Here is a 21188-nt window from a genome sequence, read left to right as displayed (position 1 = left end):
GGCCAAAAGTGATCACACGATTTCCTCAACTTTCCCCAACATGCGTTTTCTATGCCTGTTTTACCTGTTTACATTCAGCAATTAGCGCGAGAAAGCCTGCTGCTTTCCCTCCAATAGACTATTAGGCCGAGTATAAAAAAGGATCAAGCTACATGTGCTATAGCTTTTGTAAGTAAGAAGGTACATATTATCTAGATATTAGGCCATACAATTATCATACCTGGCCTACAACAATGTATTATTGTTATCAAGTGAATACACCGTTATTGTCTATATGCTGTAAACTGCAGTGATGTGGGCTAATTTGAATAACCGCTCACACATTCTGTTTTGTTTCATACCCAAATAACTGCATACAGTAGGGTAACAGCCTAGGTCTGATTATGCAACCATTTGGAGCCTATTCTTGACAGTTTAGAAGGTCCAGAAAGGTACATTATTAGGTCACTCATATGGTGTAGGTCTATTTTGTCAGGATGTAGTCCGGTGTTAACAGGATAGGACAATACGGGCTTCTCCTTTCCAACTCCGTGCCCGTTCTTAACGTTGTTGGTGACTGTTGTTGATGTGTGCAGAGGGTCAGTGGGTCGTGCCCGGGTATGGGCGAGGGGACGGTCTAAAGTTATACTGTTACATTGATGCTGTTGACCCGGATCACTGGTTGCTGCGGAAAAGGAGGAGGTCAAAAGGGGGATGAGTGTAACGGATGTGAAACGGCTAGCTTAGTTAGCGGTGGTGCGCGCTAAATAGCGTTTCAATCGGTGACGTAACTTGCTCTGAGACCTTGAAGTAGTAGTTCCCCTTGCTCTGCAAGGGCCGCGGCTTTTGTGGAGCGAGGGGTGACGATGCTTCGTGGGTGACTGTTGTTGATGTGTGCAGAGGGTCCCTGGTACGCCCCCGGGTATGGGCGAGGGGACGGTCTAAAGTTATACTGTTACACTCATCAGAGCAATGAAGACAGACAGGCAGGCTGGAGATGTACCGTTACCTACAGCCTATGCTAGAAGCTAGACCATAATTCATAAACTCAGTGTTAGGCATAATACTGCAGTGAATTTATCCAGTCAATTTACACAGTGAAATATATTTTTTTTCTTCAGATAGTGAAATCATAGTTAGCCAACACTATGTGCGCTCCCGAGGCTGCGCTGAGTGCGGTCCCTCCACGTCCGTGGGTAGCAGCTCTGAAAGCTATCCTATTGTTTTATAGGGACAAGAAATGTACCCTACCTAGGCTATAACAACACAATGTAATGAATTATGTTATTATTGTTTTCAAGTGCGTACAAAACTCTAGTCTAGGCTATAACTGCAGTGAATACCGTGTGTCATTTGAATAACCGCTCAAAAGCCTGGCGTTTTGAATACATATTAATTTGGAAATAACTCAAACTAACATGCCTGACTGGGCGACCATTTGGATCAGTTATGTGTTTTTAATGAGCAGTTTAGCCTACACGGTCCAGGCACATCAGCAGGACAGTAATACATGGGGTATTTTGTCATGATGTCTCCGCTAACAGAAACATACTAATGCAGGAATTTCTAGTGGCGCGCATATGAATTATGATAATGCGCAAGCGCGGAGAAAGATGTTGCCGTAGTTCCCGCGTTTGGCTTCATCTTTTAAAAGCGTTCGAAAATGAGGTGGACAACTCCCTATACAAACATTTAGTTAATCAATTTCACATTCACAGCTGTGCTTCTACAGTACACTGAAGTTTCTATTAGATACAGATCTAGGATCAGCTTACCCACCCTCCAATCGTAACCTTAACTATTAGCGGGAAAACCATAAAACTGCTCTTAGATCATTGTCTAGGATTCAACTTCATCCCCAAACGAGCTGTATGTATACTTAGTTTAGATGTGCTATTAAATGGTGCAGTGTCCCTGTTTATTTGCTATCAGTGGCACATTGAAACAAAAATGCAAAATGAAGTATTTTCAGTGTCTTTCTCCATGTCTTTCTTCATTAGTTTAAAACCCATACTTGAAAAAAATATTTTTTGATGTTACGATTATATCCTCTGCAAGTGTGGTCTCAATATAATTTTGCCCAGGGTGCAACATTATTTCAATCGGCTAAGGGGCCGCTTTTGGATCACGGGCCTGTAGTTTGAGACCCCTGCTCTACAAGCACTGAGCAAATACAGTAAGCATTGTGAGTAACGTTGGATGAAGTGATTTAGGCATCTGTGCATCTGTACAAAGCTACTTCACATAGTACACCACAAGCAGAGGCTTCAGTACAGAATAAAACTGGTCTAATATTGTGATTGATGACTACATTTCCCACAATACATTGTGCGCTGAAAACTTGCCCTTGAAAATAAGTCAACCCACCGCATCATACTCAAATCTCACTGACCCCCATACGGAGTAGTTGTTGCTCGATGTAAAACTATGTTGTGTTTTATTTGATATATTTATATATATAGTGTTTTTTTTATGATTCTCTTAAAACATCCATTTTAAAACATGAGGCGGTGAAACTGTAAAGCCATATTTAAAAAAGCACTGCACACTGGTATTGTCTTTTGTCAGTTGGGTTTTGTTTGGTTATGAGGTTGTTTTTCTTGTTGTTGTTTACAAGTGGAGAAAAGGTGGGATCCTACATTTTTGTTGTGTGTGTGTGTGTGTGTGTGTGTGATCCTACGCAGTTTCACACAAATGTGGCATCTCAGGGACGCGTCACAGCACCGCCTCCCCAACACCCCCGCGCTCTGTGGTAAGAATCTACCGGAACCGCGTCTGTTTGAGTTCTAGATTTAGCATTGTTCAGGGCAACCAGCTGAACCTTCCGATAATTGGAGTTGGTTGCCATGGGTATATATTTCCATCTTTTTAGTCACAGTGTGCATTCCAAACGGTACCCTATCCTCTATATAGTGCACTACTTTAGACCAGAGCTCTACGGGCCCAGGTCAACAGTAGTGCTCTACGTAGTGAATAGGGTGCCATTTTGGACCCCGTAACTCTTCTCAGATGTACTCCTGTCTAGGTTATGTATGAGCCACGTGAAAGAAAGAATTGAGGGAATAACTTAATAAAAAACATATCACCCACCTTCTTGACACAAGCTGACTTGTGCTCCTCAACCAACCCCATTTAGTTTACCTCAGCAAGGTCATAGCCATGGCTTGTAGTGTTGTACTGCTCACTGCTAAGTACTGTAATATGTTTTGTAGTGTTGTACTGCTCACTGCTAAGTACTGTAATATGTTTTGTAGTGTTGTACTGCTCACTGCTAAGTACTGTAATATGTTTTGTAGTGTTGTACTGCTCACTGCTAAGTACTGTAATACTGGAGCGTAACATTGATGATTGAATGGTTGATTGACTGGCTAACTGAGTGATTGGGAGGGGGGGGGGGGGGGGGGGGGGGTGTATTCTATGGCCTCATTCTTCTCCCCCTTCAGTGTCCATAGATCTGACCGAAGCTAAAACATCATCATAATTGCCTATCCACCTACCAAGTCGTTTCAGATCTGTGAATACAGGAAAGAAAGATAGAAAGAGTTTGAGACACAATTCTGTAGAGTGATATTGAGACAGAATTTTTTTGGGGGGGGCACTAAAATCCCTCCATACACTCCCGTCCTTCCAGACCAAACTAGACCCCATTTCCTCAAAATCCTAACCCCTTGACCTATGACCCCTCTCAGTCGGACCACTCCCCGTTGTCCTCCCCGCCGGAGTCAGACTCTGATTCGCTGTACTCGACAGCGATGCGACGTGAGAGAATGGTGGCCACGTCGTTTCCTACGGGCTCTCTCTTCGCTTCCTGCTCTCTCTGCTCCTGTACCTTCCTCAATTGGATACCTGGAGGACGGAGGGAGGGATGAGAGAGGGAGGGATGAGAGAGGGAGGGAGAGAGGGGTTAGATACAGTGCCTTGCGAAAGTATTCGGCCCCCTTGAACTTTGCGACCTTTTGCCACATTTCAGACTTCAAACATAAAGATATAAAACTGTATTTTTTTGTGAAGAATCAACAACAAGTGGGACACAATCATGAAGTGGAACGACATTTATTGGATATTTCAAACTTTTTTAACAAATCAAAAACTGAAAAATTGGGCGTGCAAAATTATGATCCAATGTTGACCTAAATGACTAATGATGATAAATACAATCCACCTGTGTGTAATCAAGTCTCCGTATAAATGCACCTGCACTGTGATAGTCTCAGAGGTCCGTTTCAGTCTCTCGATGTGCAAAACTGATAGAGACATACCCCAAGCGACTTACAGCTGTAATCGCAGCAAAAGGTGGCGCTACAAAGTATTAACTTAAGGGGGCTGAATAATTTTGCACGCCCAATTTTTCAGTTTTTGATTTGTTAAAAAAGTTTGAAATATCCAATAAATGTTGTTCCACTTCATGATTGTGTCCCACTTGTTGTTGATTCTTCACAAAAAAAATACAGTTTTATATCTTTATGTTTGAAGCCTGAAATGTGGCAAAAGGTCGCAAAGTTCAAGGGGGCCGAATACTTTCGCAAGGCAATGTAGATACCTACCAGAGGAGGCTGGTGGGAGGAGCTATAGGTATCTATCTAACCCCTCTCTCCGTCTTTCCATCATACACTAAACACACACACACATACCGCCCCCTCTCTCCATCTCTCACCTCTGCGTATGGCTGTCAGCAGTTCGCTGCGAGCGTTGCTCATCGGAATCACACCTAAGCATACACACACGTACCACACATCACACATACACACACATGCACACACAAACTGAAAACAAACTTAAACATGAAAAGAAACACAAATGGAAACAAACACATTTACTCACTCACACACATTCCTTCCCTCCCTCCCTCCCTCCCTTCCTTCCTTCCTTCCTTCCTTCCTTCCTTCCTTCCTTCCTTCCTTCCTTCCTTCCTTCCTTCCTTCCTCCTTTCCTCTCTCCCTTCCTCTCTCTCTCCCTTCCTCCCTCTCTCCTTTCCTCCCTCCCTCCTTCCCTTCCTCCCAATCTCCCTCTCTCCCTTCCTCTCTCTCTCCCTTCCTCCTCTGTCCCTTTCTACTTCTCTCCCTTCCTCCATCCCTCCTTTCCTCCCTCCATCTCACCTCTACGTATGGCAGCCAACAGGTCGCTGCGGGCATCGCTTATCGGAATCATGGGCATCTGGCCCTTCCTGGTAGGCGGAGCTTCTCCTTGAGACCCACCAATAGCGTGAGCCGGAGACAGGATGTGGGAAGGGGGCAGGCCTGGTGGGGGAGGAGGGGGGGCAGCGGGAGGGGCGTGAGAGGGGGAGGGGACATAGTGGGCAGGGGGGGCGGGAGGAGGAGGGGAGGGACTGTAAGAACGGGACATGATGGCCACAGCCCCGGGGGGGAGGGAGGGAGGAGGGAGGGAGGGGGGAGGGAGGGGGGAGGAGGAGGAGGTAGAGTCGAAGGCAGTCTGGGCGGAGGGGATGATTGGGGGAGGAGGGGGAGGGGCTGGGGGGATGAAGTACTCCGGGATGGTGGATGGCTGGCCGCTGAGGGAGGAGAGAGAATAAACAGACAAGTGAATCAGACAACACCTCTCTCTCATCAGTGACTCAGACAACATCTCTCTCTCATCAGTGAATCAGACAACACCTCTCTCATCAGTGACTCAGACAACACCTCTCCCATCAGTGACTCAGACAACACCTCTCTCTCATCAGTGAATCAGACAAAATCTCTCTCTCATCAGTGACTCAGACAACACCTGTCTCATCAGTGACTCAGACAACATCTCTCTCTCATCAGTGAATCAGACAACACCTCTCTCTCATCAGTGACTCAGACAACACCTCTCTCTCATCAGTGACTCAGACAACACCCCTCTCTCATCAGTGACTCAGACAACACCTCTCTCTCATCAGTGAATCAGACAACACCTCTCTCTCATCAGTGACTCAGACAACACCTCTCTCTCATCAGTGACTCAGACAACATCTCTCTCTCATCAGTGACTCAGACAACACCTCTCTCTCATCAGCGAATCAGACAACACCTCTCTCTCATCAGTGACTCAGACAACATCTCTCTCTCATCAGTGACTCAGACAACACCTCTCTCTCATCAGCGAATCAGACAACACCTCTCTCTCATCAGCGAATCAGACAACACCTCTCTCTCATCAGCGAATCATACAACACCTCTCTCTCATCAGTGACTCAGACAACATCTCTCTCTCATCAGTGACTCAGACAACACCTCTCTCTCATCAGTGACTCAGACAACACCTCTCTCTCATCAGCGAATCAGACAACACCTCTCTCTCATCAGTGAATCAGACAACACCTCTCTCTCATCAGTGAATACGACAACACCTCTCTCTCATCAGTGACTCAGACAACACCTCTCTCTCATCAGTGACTCAGACAACACCTCTCTCATTAGTGACTCAGACAACATCTCTCTCTCATCAGTGACTCAGACAACACCTCTCTCTCATCATGACAGTGAATCAGACAACACCTCTCTCTCATCAGTGACTCAGACAACATCTCTCTCTCATCAGTGACTCAGACAACATCTCTCTCTCATCAGTGACTCAGACAACACCTCTCTCTCATCAGTGACTCAGACAACACCTCTCTCTCATCAGTGACTCAGACAACACCTCTCTCTCATCAGTGACTCAGACAACACCTCTCTCTCATCAGTGACAGCGAATCAGACAACATTTCTCTCTCATCATGACTCAGACAACACCTCTCTCTCATCATGAAAGTGAATCAGACAACATCTCTCTCTCATCAGTGACTCAGACAACACCTCTCTCTCATCAGCGAATCAGACAACACCTCTCTCTCATCAGCGAATCATACAACACCTCTCTCTCATCAGTGACTCAGACAACATCTCTCTCTCATCAGTGACTCAGACAACACCTCTCTCTCATCAGCGAATCAGACAACACCTCTCTCTCATCATGGAATCAGACAACACCTCTCTCTCATCAGCGAATCAGACAACACCTCTCTCTCATCAGTGAATCAGACAACACCTCTCTCTCATCAGTGACTCAGACAACACCTCTCTCTCATCAGTGACTCAGACAACATCTCTCTCTCATCAGTGACTCAGACAACACCTCTCTCTCATCAGTGACTCAGACAACACCTCTCTCTCATCAGTGACTCAGACAACACCTCTCTCTCATCAGTGACTCAGACAACACCTCTCTCTCATCAGTGACAGCGAATCAGACAACATTTCTCTCTCATCATGACTCAGACAACACCTCTCTCTCATCATGAAAGTGAATCAGACAACACCTCTCTCTCATCATGACAGCGAATCAGACAACATCTCTCTCTCATCATGACAGTGAATCAGACAACACCTCTCTCTCATCAGTGAATCAGACAACATCTCTCTCTCATCATGACAGTGAATCAGACAACACCTCTCTCTCATCATGACAGTGAATTACAACACCTCTCTCTCATCATGACAGTGAATCAGACAACATCTCTCTCTCATCATGACAGTGAATCAGACAACACCTCTCTCTCATCATGACAGTGAATCAGACAACACCTCTCTCTCATCATGACAGTGAATCAGACAACACCTCTCTCTCATCATGACAGTGAATCAGACAACACCTCTCTCTCATCAGTGAATCAGACAACATCTCTCTCTCATCATGACAGTGAATCATACAACACCTCTCTCTCATCATGACAGTGAATCAGACAACACCTCTCTCTCATCAGTGAATCAGACAACCCCTCTCTCTCATCATGACAGTGGGAGGACAACACCTCTCTCTCATCATGACAGTGGGAGGACAACACCTCTCTCTCATCATGACAGTGAATCAGACAACACCTCTCTCTCATCATGACAGTGAATAAGACAACACCTCTCTCTCATCAGTGAATCAGACAACACCCCTCTCTCATCAGTGAATCCGACAACACCTCTCTCTCATCATAACAGGGAATCAGATAACACCTCTCTCATCATGACAGTGAATCAGACAACACCTCTCTCTCATCATGACAGTGAATCAGACAACACCTCTCTCTCATCAGTGACTCAGACAACACCTCTCTCTCATCAGTGACTTAGACAACATCTCTCTCTCATCAGTGACTCAGACAACACCTCTCTCTCATCAGTGACTCAGACAACACCTCTCTCTCATCAGTGACTCAGACAACACCTCTCTCTCATCAGTGACTCAGACAACACCTCTCTCTCATCAGTGACAGCGAATCAGACAACATTTCTCTCTCATCATGACTCAGACAACACCTCTCTCTCATCATGAAAGTGAATCAGACAACATCTCTCTCTCATCAGTGAATCAGACAACACCTCTCTCTCATCAGCGAATCAGACAACACCTCTCTCTCATCAGCGAATCATACAACACCTCTCTCTCATCAGTGACTCAGACAACATCTCTCTCTCATCAGTGACTCAGACAACACCTCTCTCTCATCAGCGAATCAGACAACACCTCTCTCTCATCAGTGAATCAGACAACACCTCTCTCTCATCAGTGAATCAGACAACACCTCTCTCTCATCAGTGACTCAGACAACACCTCTCTCTCATCAGTGACTCAGACAACATCTCTCTCTCATCATGACAGTGAATCAGACAACACCTCTCTCTCATCATGACAGTGAATCAGACAACACCTCTCTCTCATCATAACAGGGAATCAGACAACACCTCTCTCTCATCATGACAGTGAATCAGACAACACCTCTCTCTCATCATGACAGTGAATCAGACAACACCTCTCTCTCAACATGACAGTGAATCAGACAACACCTCTCTCTCATCATGACAGTGGGAGGACAACACCTCTCTCTCATCATGACAGTGGGAGGACAACACCTCTCTCTCATCATGACAGTGAATCAGACAACACCTCTCTCTCAACATGACAGTGAATCAGACAACACCTCTCTCTCATCATGACAGTGGGAGGACAACACCTCTCTCTCATCATGACAGTGGGAGGACAAAACCTCTCTCTCAACTTGACAGTGGATCAGACAACACCTCTCTCTCATCATGACAGTGAATCAGACAACACCTCTCTCTCATCATGACAGTGAATCAGACCCCACCTCTCTCTCATCATGACAGTGAATCAGACAACACCTCTCTCGCATCATGACAGTGAATCAGACAACACCTCTCTATCATCATGACAGTGAATCAGACAACACCTCTATCTCATCATGACAGTGAATCAGACAACACCTATCTCTCATCAGTGAATCAGACAACATCTCTCTCTCATCATGACAGTGAATCAGACAACACCTCTCTCTCATCAGTGAATCAGACAACATCTCTCTCTCATCATGACAGTGAATCAGACAACACCCCTCTCTCATCAGTGAATCAGACAACACCTCTCTCTCATCATGACAGTGAATCAGACAACACCTCTCTCTCATCATGACAGTGAATCAGACAACACCTCTCTCTCATCATAACAGGGAATCAGACAACACCTCTCTCTCATCATGACAGTGAATCAGACAACACCTCTCTCTCATCATGACAGTGAATTAGACAACACCTCTCTCTCATCATGACAGTGGGAGGACAACACCTCTCTCTCATCATGGCAGTGGGAGGACAACACCTCTCTCTCATCATGACAGTGGGAGGACAACACCTCTCTCTCATCATGACAGTCAATTAGACAACACCTCTCTCTCATCAGTGAATCAGACAACACCTCTCTCTCATCATGACAGTGAATCAGACAACACCTCTCTCTCATCATGACAGTGGGAGGACAACACCTCTCTCTCATCATGACAGTGGGAGGACAACACCTCTCTCTCATCATGACAGTGGGAGGACAACACCTCTCTCTCATCATGACAGTGGGAGGACAACACCTCTCTCTCATCAGTGAATCAGATAACACCTCTTTCTCTCATCATGACATTGAATCAGACAACATCTCTCTCTCATCAGTGAATCAGATAACACCTCTCTCTCATCAGTGAATCAGACAACACCTCTCTCTCATCAGTGAATCAGACAACACCTCTCTCTCATCATGACAGTGAATCAGACAACACCTCTCTCTCATCAGTGAATCAGACAAGACCTCTCTCTCATCATGACAGTGGGAGGACAACACCTCTCTCTCATCATGACAGTGGGAGGGCAACACCTCTCTCTCATCATGACAGTGGGAGGGCAACACCTCTCTCTCATCATGACAGTGGGAGGACAACACATCATCGCGTGACTCCAATTTTTCTTCGATATGATGGTTATTATTTCAATATATGGCGTTTCCTCTGCCATTTTCCTGTGTAATTAATATCAGAGACACTAAACGCCTCCACTGTGTCGAATGAACAAATGATCTGATCACGTTTCCATCACTCCTGTCATTTTTATTTTCTAACTAAATTACTTTTCTCGCATAAAAACTGTAGATGGAAATGTGTTTAGCATCATATATACTTTTTGAGAACAAAACATTTGTGTTGGCGTGATTTATCTGAGAGGTTTTACTATCCACAGTACGTGTACAGATCTGCAGGCCTGCAATTGAGTGTTAAAGTCAGATTGACAACATAACCCTAACAGTCTACTAATTTATGTAACTGATATATAGATATGGAATAGGTCTTAATGTATTGACTCAATACCTAGTAATACCTAATGACACAATACCTAGTAATACCTAATGACTCAAAACCTAGTAATACCTAATGACTCAATACCTAGTAATACCTAATGACTCAATACCTAGTAATACCTAATGACACAATACCTAGTAATACCTAATGACACAATACCTAATAATACCTAACGACACAATACCTAGTAATACCTAATGACACAATACCTAGTAATATATAATGACTCAATACCTAGTAATACCTAATGACTCAATACCTAGTAATACCTAATGACTCAATACATAGTAATACCTAATGACTCAAAACCTAGTAATACCTAATGACTCAAAACCTAGTAATACCTAATGACTCAATACCTAGTAATACCTAATGACACAATACCTAGTAATACCTAATGACACAATACCTAGTAATATCTAATGACTCAATACCTAGTAATACCTAATGACTCAATACCTAGTAATACCTAATGACACAATACCTAGTAAGTAATACCTAATGACACAATACCTAGTAATACCTAATGACACAATACCTAGTAATATCTAATGACACAATACCTAGTAATATCTAATGACACAATACCTAGTAATACCTAATGACTCAATACCTAGTAATACCTAATGACTCAATACCTAGTAATACCTAATGACACAATACCTAGTAATACCTAATGACACAATACCTAGTAAGTAATACCTAATGACACAATACCTAGTAATACCTAATGACACAATACCTAGTAATACCTAATGACACAATACCTAGTAATATCTAATGACACAATACCTAGTAATATCTAATGACACAATACCTAGTAATACCTAATGACACAATACCTAGTAATACCTAATGACTCAATACCTAGTAATACCTAATGACACAATACCTAGTAGCCTACAGTACGTGGTAGTTGACTTACCCATGAGCCCTGTAGTCCTTGACGGACTGCTGACGTGGACCGTTGAGTGCCCCTCCCTCGGACTGGGCGGGGGGTGGGTGGGGGGGCTGGGTGCGCCCCAGTGATGCGATTTGCCGTACGGCGGCGGCCGCCCCAGAGGGGGGGTTGGCTCTGGGGTACCCTCCCCTGTCCAGAGACTGAGTCTGGGGGGCTTGGGTGAGGTGGGGGGCACCATCGATGGGGTGGGGGGCAGAGGTGGGCTGGGAGGGGTGGTTAGGGCTGGCAGGGTAGGAATGATCGCCCATGTCTGATGCCATCGACCTGGGAGGGGTGGAGTAGGGGGGGTGATAAAGTTACCTAGTTTCCGTTGTTGTAGATACTTATATCTAACTTGTCATATCCTTAACAAGAACACACACTCATTGATATAATCAGAAATTCTACATAGACGTCTAGTGTTTTCCACTCCCCAGCAGAGGGCAGTAGAAGGCTAACCAGTGTCTGTCCAATCAGCAGTCAGTAGAAGGCTAGCCAGTGTCTGTCCAATCAGCAGAGGTCAGTGGAAGGCTAGCCAGTGTCTGTACAATCAGCAGAGGTCAGTGGAAGGCTAGCAAGTGTCTGTCCAATCAGCAGAGGTCAGTAGAAGGCTAACCAGTGTCTGTCCAATCAGCAGAGGTCAGTGGAAGGCTAGCCAGTGTCTGTCCAATCCGTAGAGGTCAGTAGAAGGCTAGCCAGTGTCTGTCCAATCAGCAGTCAGTAGAAGGCTAGCCAGTGTCTGTCCAATCAGCAGAGGTAAGTAGAAGGCTAACCAGTGTCTGTCCAATCAGCAGAGGTCAGTGGAAGGCTAGCCAGTGTCTGTCCAATCAGCAGTCAGTAGAAGGCTAGCCAGTGTCTGTCCAATCAGCAGTCAGTAGAAGGCTAGCCAGTGTCTGTCCAATCAGCAGAGGTCAGTAGAAGGCTAGCCAGTGTCTGTCCAATCAGCAGAGGTCAGTAGAAGGCTAGCCAGTGTCTGTCCAATCAGCAGAGGGCAGTAGAAGGCTAGCCAGTGTCTGTCCAATCAGCAGAGGTCAGTAGAAGGCTAACCAGTGTCTGTCCAATCAGCAGAGGTCAGTGGAAGGCTAGCCAGTGTCACACTATATACAGGGTCAGTTCAATACCACACTATATACAGGGTCAGTTCAATACCATACTATATACAGGGTCAGTTACAATACCATACTATATACAGGGTCAGTTCAATACCATACTATATACAGGATCAGTTCAATACCATACTATATACAGGGTCAGTTCAATACCATACTATATACAGGGTCAGTTAATACCATACTATATACAGGGTCAGTTCAATACCATGCTATATACAGGATCAGTTCAATACCATACTATATACAGGGTCAGTTCAATACCATACTATATACAGGGTCAGTTCAATACCATACTATATACAGGGTCAGTTACAATACCATACTATATACAGGGTCAGTTACAATACCATACTATATACAGGGTCAGTTACAATACCATACTATATACAGGGTCAGTTCAATACCATACTATATACAGGGTCAGTTCAATACCATACTATATACAGGGTCAGTTCAATACCATACTATATACAGGGTCAGTTCAATACCATACTATATACAGGGTCAGTTAATACCATACTATATACAGGGTCAGTTCAATACCATGCTATATACAGGGTCAGTTCAATACCATACTATATACAGGGTCCGTTAATACCATACTATATACAGGGTCAGTTCAATACCATACTATATACAGGGTCAGTTCAATACCATGCTATATACAGGGTCAGTTCAATACCATACTATATACAGGGTCAGTTCAATACCATACTATATACAGGGTCCGTTAATACCATACTATATACAGGGTCAGGTCAACTGAGCCATTTGAAATAGTCAGATTGATTGACTAATTGATTGACTGATTGATTAATGAACCTACCTGTTATCAGGTGATAATGACCCCTCGGAGGACATTCCGTGGTAGGGTGAGGGGGTGAGTCGTGTGTCCGGGCGGAACTCCTTATCATAGGCCATCATATTCCACTCCTGTCTGCGATTCCTGGCCTTCCTCACCTTCTTCACCTCTCTGCCCGGATCCTCCACCTGTTTCTGCTGCTCCTGATGGAGGGATAGTGGAGAGGGATGGAGAGATGGAGAGGGATGGAGAGATGGAGAGGGATGGAGAGATGGAGAGGGATGGAGAGATGGAGAGGGATGGAGAGATGGAGAGGGATGGAGAGATGGAGAGATGGAGAGGGATGGAGAGATGGAGAGGGATGGAGAGATGGAGAGATGGAGAGGGATGGAGAGATGGAGAGATGGAGAGGGATGGAGAGATGGAGAGATGGAGAGATGGAGAGGGATGGAGAGATGGAGAGGGATGGAGAGATGGAGAGGGATGGAGAGATGGAGAGGGATGGAGAGATGGAGAGATGGAGAGGGATGGAGAGATGGAGAGGGATGGAGAGATGGAGAGATGGAGAGGGATGGAGAGATGGAGAGATGGAGAGGGATGGAGAGATGGAGAGATGGAGAGATGGAGAGGGATGGAGAGATGGAGAGGGATGGAGAGATGGAGAGGGATGGAGAGATGGAGAGATGGAGAGGGATGGAGAGATGGAGAGGGATGGAGAGATGGAGAGGGATGGAGAGATGGAGAGATGGAGAGGGATGGAGAGATGGAAAGAAACCAAGACAAAAGAGAGTTATTATTTATAGATTCTTTCTCCTCTTTGAGACACACGGAAAGGAAGCCCCTCCACCATTATCGACTACACATCCTACCTTCACAACACTCAGTCCCGCTAATGGAAGCTTTTAGGAATCAGCGTAAAACATAATAAACACAACATAAAACAGAGGGATGAGGAACTGGCAAGCAGTATGCTTTAAGGGGACACAGAGACAAGGATGCAGACGGAGGGTCCAGGGTCCTGGTGGAGAGAAGAGAGGGGTTGGGGTACAAAGAGAGGGGACATGAACACCACAGGACCACAATCACCCAACACAGACAGATGGACATGTTAAGTGAGGTCAGGGGACATAGAAACAGGGAACGTCGCAGACACGGACAGGGGGACAGTGGGGGGCATCGTGGTGGTGGGGGTCTTACGGAGCTGGGCAGTGGGCTGCGTGGTGGAGCCTGTCTGCTGTGGGGTCTACCCTGGTCACAGTGGGCTGGACAGCTGGTCTGGATGGAGAGAGAGAGACGTCTACTGGATTAGAGAGATAGACATATAGACAATGTGTCCAGAGAGAGAGAGATGTCTACTGGGTTAGAGAGATAGAGATATAGACAATGTGTCCAGAGAGAGAGATGTCTACTGGGTTAGAGAGATAGAGATATAGACAATGTGTCCAGAGAGAGGGAAGAGTGTAGAAGAGGTGGCAGCTGGTGAGGAAGAGGATCAAGAGTCTGGAGTTTCTGACCCTCTAGAGTTTGAAATCAAAGAAAAAAAGGGCAGGTGAGAAGTGGTTGGTAGTGGGTGATAGTAGTGGTAGGTAGTGGGTGATAGTAGTGGGTGATAGTAGTGGTAGGTAGTGGGTGATAGTAGTAGGTGATAGTAGTGGTCGGTAGTGGGTGATAGTAGTGGTCGGTAGTGGGTGATAGTAGTGGTAGGTAGTGGGTGATAGTAGTGGTACGTAGTGGGTGATAGTAGTGGTAGGTAGTGGGTGATAGTAGTGGTTGGTAGTGGGTGATAGTAGTGGTACGTAGTGGGTGATAGTAGTGGTCGGTAGTGGGTGATAGTAGTGGTCGGTAGTGGGTGATAGTAGTGGTCGGTAGTGGGTGATAGTAGTGGTCGGTAGTGGGTGATAGTAGTGGTCGGTAGTGGGTGATAGTGGTGGTAGGTAGTGGGTGATAGTAGTGGTCGGTAGTAGGTGATAGTAGTGGTCGGTAGTGGGTGATAGTAGTGGTTGGTAGTGGGTGATAGTAGTGGTCGGTAGTAGGTGATAGTAGTGGTCGGTAGTGGGTGATAGTAGTGGTCGGTAGTGGGTGATAGTAGTGGTCGGTAGTGGGTGATAGTAGTGGTCGGTAGTGGGTGATAGTAGTGGTCGGTAGTGGGTGATAGTAGTGGTCGGTAGTGGGTGATAGTAGTGGTAGGTAGTGGGTGATAGTAGTGGTAAGTAGTAGGTGATAGTAGTGGTCGGTAGTGGGTGATAGTAGTGGTCGGTAGTGGGTGATAGTAGTGGGTGATAGTAGTGGTCGGTAGTGGGTGATAGTAGTGGTCGGTAGTGGGTGATAGTAGTGGTAGGTAGTGGGTGATAGTAGTGGTCGGTGGTAGGTGATAGTAGTGGTTGGTAGTGGGTGATAGTAGTGGTACGTAGTGGGTGATAGTAGTGGTCGGTAGTAGGTTATAGTAGTGGTCGGTAGTGGGTGATAGTAGTGGTAGGTAGTGGGTGATAGTAGTGGTAGGTAGTAGGTGATAGTAGTGGTACGTAGTGGGTGATAGTAGTGGTCGGTAGTAGGTTATAGTAGTGGTCGGTAGTGGGTGATAGTAGTGGTAGGTAGTGGGTGATAGTAGTGGTCGGTGGTAGGTGATAGTAGTGGTTGGTAGTAGGTGATAGTAGTGGTACGTAGTGGGTGATAGTAGTGGTATGTAGTGGGTGATAGTAGTGGTCGGTAGTGGGTGATAGTAGTGGTCGGTAGTGGGTGATAGTAGTGGTCGGTAGTAGGTGATAGTAGTGGTCGGTAGTGGGTGATAGTAGTGGTCGGTAGTGGGTGATAGTAGTGGTCGGTAGTGGGTGATAGTAGTGGTAGGTAGTAGGTAATAGTAGTGGTACGTAGTGGGTGATAGTAGTGGTACGTAGTGGGTGATAGTAGTGGTCGGTAGTGGGTGATAGTAGTGGTCGGTAGTGGGTGATAGTAGTGGTCGGTAGTGGGTGATAGTAGTGGTCGGTAGTGGGTGATAGTAGTGGTCGGTAGTAGGTGATAGTAGTGGTACGTAGTGGGTGATAGTAGTGGTAGGTAGTGGGTGATAGTAGTGGTAGGTAGTAGGTGATAGTAGTGGTACGTAGTGGGTGATAGTAGTGGTAGGTAGTGGGTGATAGTAGTGGTAGGTAGTGGGTGATAGTAGTGGTAGGTAGTAGGTGATAGTAGTGGTACGTAGTGGGTGATAGTAGTGGTAGGTAGTGGGTGATAGTAGTGGTAGGTAGTGGGTGATAGTAGTGGTACGTAGTGGGTGATAGTAGTGGTAGGTAGTGGGTGATAGTAGTGGTAGGTAGTAGGTGATAGTAGTGGTACGTAGTGGGTGATAGTAGTGGTAGGTAGTGGGTGATAGTAGTGGTAGGTAGTGGGTGATAGTAGTGGTAGGTAGTGGGTGATAGTAGTGGTAGGTAGTAGTTGATAGTAGTGGTACGTAGTGGGTGATAGTAGTGGTAGGTAGTGGGTGATAGTAGTGGTACGTAGTGGGTGATAGTAGTGGTAGGTAGTGGGTGATAGTAGTGGTAGGTAGTGGGTGATAGTAGTGGTAGGTAGTAGGTGATAGTAGTGGTCGGTAGTAGGTGATAGTAGTGGTACGTAGTGGGTGATAGTAGTGGTAGGCAGTGGGTGATAGTAGTGGTACGTAGTGGGTGATAGTAGTGGTAGGTAGTGGGTGATAGTAGTGGTAGGTAGTGGGTGATAGTAGTGGTAGGTAGTAGGTGATAGTAGTGGTCGGTAGTAGGTGATAGTAGTGGTCGGTAGTGGGTGATAGTAGTGGTCGTTAGTGGGTGATAGTAGTGGTCGGTAGTGGGTGATAGTAGTGGTTGGTAGTGGGTGATAGTAGTGGTAGGTAGTAGGTGATAGTAGTGGTCGGTAGTAGGTGATAGTAGTGGTTGGTAGTGGGTGATAGTAGTGGTCGGTAGTAGGTGATAGTAGTGGTCGGTAGTAGGTGATAGTAGTGGTAAGTAGTGGGTGATAGTAGTGGTAAGTAGTAGGTGATAGTAGTGGTACGTAGTGGGTGATAGTAGTGGTAGGTAGTAGGTGATAGTAGTGGTACGTAGTGGGTGATAGTAGTGGTAGGTAGTGGGTGATAGTAGTGGTACGTAGTGGGTGATAGTAGTGGTAGGTAGTGGGTGATAGTAGTGGTACGTAGTGGGTGATAGTAGTGGTAGGTAGTGGGTGATAGTAGTGGTAGGTAGTGGGTGATAGTAGTGGTAGGTAGTGGGTGATAGTAGTGGTAGGTAGTAGGTGATAGTAGTGGTACGTAGTGGGTGATAGTAGTGGTAGGTAGTGGGTGATAGTAGTGGTACGTAGTGGGTGATAGTAGTGGTAGGTAGTGGGTGATAGTAGTGGTAGGTAGTGGGTGATAGTAGTGGTAGGTAGTAGGTGATAGTAGTGGTCGGTAGTAGGTGATAGTAGTGGTACGTAGTAGGTGATAGTAGTGGTCGGTAGTGGGTGATAGTAGTGGTCGGTAGTAGGTGATAGTAGTGGTCGGTACTGGGTGATAGTAGTGGTAGGTAGTGGGTGATAGTAGTGGTCGGTAGTGGGTGATAGTAGTGGTACGTAGTGGGTGATAGTAGTGGTCGGTAGTGGGTGATAGTAGTGGTCGGTAGTGGGTGATAGTAGTGGTCGGTAATAGGTGATAGTAGTGGTTGGTAGTGGGTGATAGTAGTGGTCGGTAGTGGGTGATAGTAGTGGTAGGTAGTGGGTGATAGTAGTGGTCGGTAGTGGGTGATAGTAGTGGTACGTAGTGGGTGATTGTAGTGGTCGGTAGTGGGTGATAGTAGTGGTAAGTAGTAGGTGATAGTAGTGGTCGGTAGTGGGTGATAGTAGTGGTACGTAGTGGGTGATAGTAGTGGTCGGTAGTGGGTGATAGTAGTGGTCGGTAGTGGGTGATAGTAGTGGTCGGTAATAGGTGATAGTAGTGGTTGGTAGTGGGTGATAGTAGTGGTCGGTAGTGGGTGATAGTAGTGGTCGGTAGTGGGTGATAGTAGTGGGTGATAGTAGTGGTCGGTAGTGGGTGATAGTAGTGGTAAGTAGTAGGTGATAGTAGTGGTCGGTAGTGGGTGATAGTAGTGGTCGGTAGTGGGTGATAGTAGTGGGTGATAGTAGTGGTCGGTAGTGGGTGATAGTAGTGGTCGGTAGTGGGTGATAGTAGTGGTAGGTAGTGGGTGATAGTAGTGGTCGGTGGTAGGTGATAGTAGTGGTTGGTAGTGGGTGATAGTAGTGGTACGTAGTGGGTGATAGTAGTGGTCGGTAGTAGGTTATAGTAGTGGTCGGTAGTGGGTGATAGTAGTGGTAGGTAGTGGGTGATAGTAGTGGTAGGTAGTAGGTGATAGTAGTGGTACGTAGTGGGTGATAGTAGTGGTCGGTAGTAGGTTATAGTAGTGGTCGGTAGTGGGTGATAGTAGTGGTAGGTAGTGGGTGATAGTAGTGGTCGGTGGTAGGTGATAGTAGTGGTTGGTAGTAGGTGATAGTAGTGGTACGTAGTGGGTGATAGTAGTGGTATGTAGTGGGTGATAGTAGTGGTCGGTAGTGGGTGATAGTAGTGGTCGGTAGTGGGTGATAGTAGTGGTCGGTAGTAGGTGATAGTAGTGGTCGGTAGTGGGTGATAGTAGTGGTCGGTAGTGGGTGATAGTAGTGGTCGGTAGTGGGTGATAGTAGTGGTAGGTAGTAGGTGATAGTAGTGGTACGTAGTGGGTGATAGTAGTGGTACGTAGTGGGTGATAGTAGTGGTCGGTAGTGGGTGATAGTAGTGGTCGGTAGTGGGTGATAGTAGTGGTCGGTAGTGGGTGATAGTAGTGGTCGGTAGTGGGTGATAGTAGTGGTCGGTAGTAGGTGATAGTAGTGGTACGTAGTGGGTGATAGTAGTGGTAGGTAGTGGGTGATAGTAGTGGTAGGTAGTAGGTGATAGTAGTGGTACGTAGTGGGTGATAGTAGTGGTAGGTAGTGGGTGATAGTAGTGGTAGGTAGTGGGTGATAGTAGTGGTAGGTAGTAGGTGATAGTAGTGGTACGTAGTGGGTGATAGTAGTGGTAGGTAGTGGGTGATAGTAGTGGTAGGTAGTGGGTGATAGTAGTGGTACGTAGTGGGTGATAGTAGTGGTAGGTAGTGGGTGATAGTAGTGGTAGGTAGTAGGTGATAGTAGTGGTACGTAGTGGGTGATAGTAGTGGTAGGTAGTGGGTGATAGTAGTGGTAGGTAGTGGGTGATAGTAGTGGTAGGTAGTGGGTGATAGTAGTGGTAGGTAGTAGGTGATAGTAGTGGTACGTAGTGGGTGATAGTAGTGGTAGGTAGTGGGTGATAGTAGTGGTACGTAGTGGGTGATAGTAGTGGTAGGTAGTGGGTGATAGTAGTGGTAGGTAGTGGGTGATAGTAGTGGTAGGTAGTAGGTGATAGTAGTGGTCGGTAGTAGGTGATAGTAGTGGTACGTAGTGGGTGATAGTAGTGGTAGGCAGTGGGTGATAGTAGTGGTACGTAGTGGGTGATAGTAGTGGTAGGTAGTGGGTGATAGTAGTGGTAGGTAGTGGGTGATAGTAGTGGTAGGTAGTAGGTGATAGTAGTGGTCGGTAGTAGGTGATAGTAGTGGTCGGTAGTGGGTGATAGTAGTGGTCGTTAGTGGGTGATAGTAGTGGTCGGTAGTGGGTGATAGTAGTGGTTGGTAGTGGGTGATAGTAGTGGTAGGTAGTAGGTGATAGTAGTGGTCGGTAGTAGGTGATAGTAGTGGTTGGTAGTGGGTGATAGTAGTGGTCGGTAGTAGGTGATAGTAGTGGTCGGTAGTAGGTGATAGTAGTGGTAAGTAGTGGGTGATAGTAGTGGTAAGTAGTAGGTGATAGTAGTGGTACGTAGTGGGTGATAGTAGTGGTAGGTAGTAGGTGATAGTAGTGGTACGTAGTGGGTGATAGTAGTGGTAGGTAGTGGGTGATAGTAGTGGTACGTAGTGGGTGATAGTAGTGGTAGGTAGTGGGTGATAGTAGTGGTACGTAGTGGGTGATAGTAGTGGTAGGTAGTGGGTGATAGTAGTGGTAGGTAGTGGGTGATAGTAGTGGTAGGTAGTGGGTGATAGTAGTGGTAGGTAGTAGGTGATAGTAGTGGTACGTAGTGGGTGATAGTAGTGGTAGGTAGTGGGTGATAGTAGTGGTACGTAGTGGGTGATAGTAGTGGTAGGTAGTGGGTGATAGTAGTGGTAGGTAGTGGGTGATAGTAGTGGTAGGTAGTAGGTGATAGTAGTGGTCGGTAGTAGGTGATAGTAGTGGTACGTAGTAGGTGATAGTAGTGGTCGGTAGTGGGTGATAGTAGTGGTCGGTAGTAGGTGATAGTAGTGGTCGGTACTGGGTGATAGTAGTGGTAGGTAGTGGGTGATAGTAGTGGTCGGTAGTGGGTGATAGTAGTGGTACGTAGTGGGTGATAGTAGTGGTCGGTAGTGGGTGATAGTAGTGGTCGGTAGTGGGTGATAGTAGTGGTCGGTAATAGGTGATAGTAGTGGTTGGTAGTGGGTGATAGTAGTGGTCGGTAGTGGGTGATAGTAGTGGTAGGTAGTGGGTGATAGTAGTGGTCGGTAGTGGGTGATAGTAGTGGTACGTAGTGGGTGATTGTAGTGGTCGGTAGTGGGTGATAGTAGTGGTAAGTAGTAGGTGATAGTAGTGGTCGGTAGTGGGTGATAGTAGTGGTACGTAGTGGGTGATAGTAGTGGTCGGTAGTGG

At 46.1% G+C, this 21188-nt stretch overlaps 1 protein-coding gene across 2 annotated transcripts in view; it reads right to left on the bottom strand.

Annotated features, from left to right (window-relative positions):
• Positions 1–852: 852 nt before the first annotated feature.
• LOC110532908 (wiskott-Aldrich syndrome protein family member 3-like) overlaps positions 853–21188 on the bottom strand; it is an 80152-nt gene continuing 59816 nt past the window's right edge. Inside the window, exons 6-10 of one of the 2 annotated variants that reach the window (XM_036987273.1) lie at positions 14679–14756; positions 13506–13684; positions 11553–11852; positions 5076–5488; positions 853–3825 (exon numbers count right to left, since the gene is read on the bottom strand). In XM_036987273.1, coding sequence (XP_036843168.1) covers positions 3665–3825; positions 5076–5488; positions 11553–11852; positions 13506–13684; positions 14679–14756 — 1131 coding nt within the window. In that variant the 3' untranslated portion in view covers positions 853–3664. The remainder of the gene's footprint in view (positions 3826–5075; positions 5489–11552; positions 11853–13505; positions 13685–14678; positions 14757–21188) is intronic. The other variant, XM_036987274.1, reaches the window with a different exon arrangement.

Source organism: Oncorhynchus mykiss, chromosome 9, assembly GCF_013265735.2.
Source record: "Oncorhynchus mykiss isolate Arlee chromosome 9, USDA_OmykA_1.1, whole genome shotgun sequence".
Classification (NCBI taxonomy): Eukaryota; Metazoa; Chordata; class Actinopteri; order Salmoniformes; family Salmonidae; genus Oncorhynchus; species Oncorhynchus mykiss.
The sequence above is the reverse complement of the archived record's forward strand: the minus strand, read 5'-3'. Positions and strand labels throughout refer to the sequence as shown.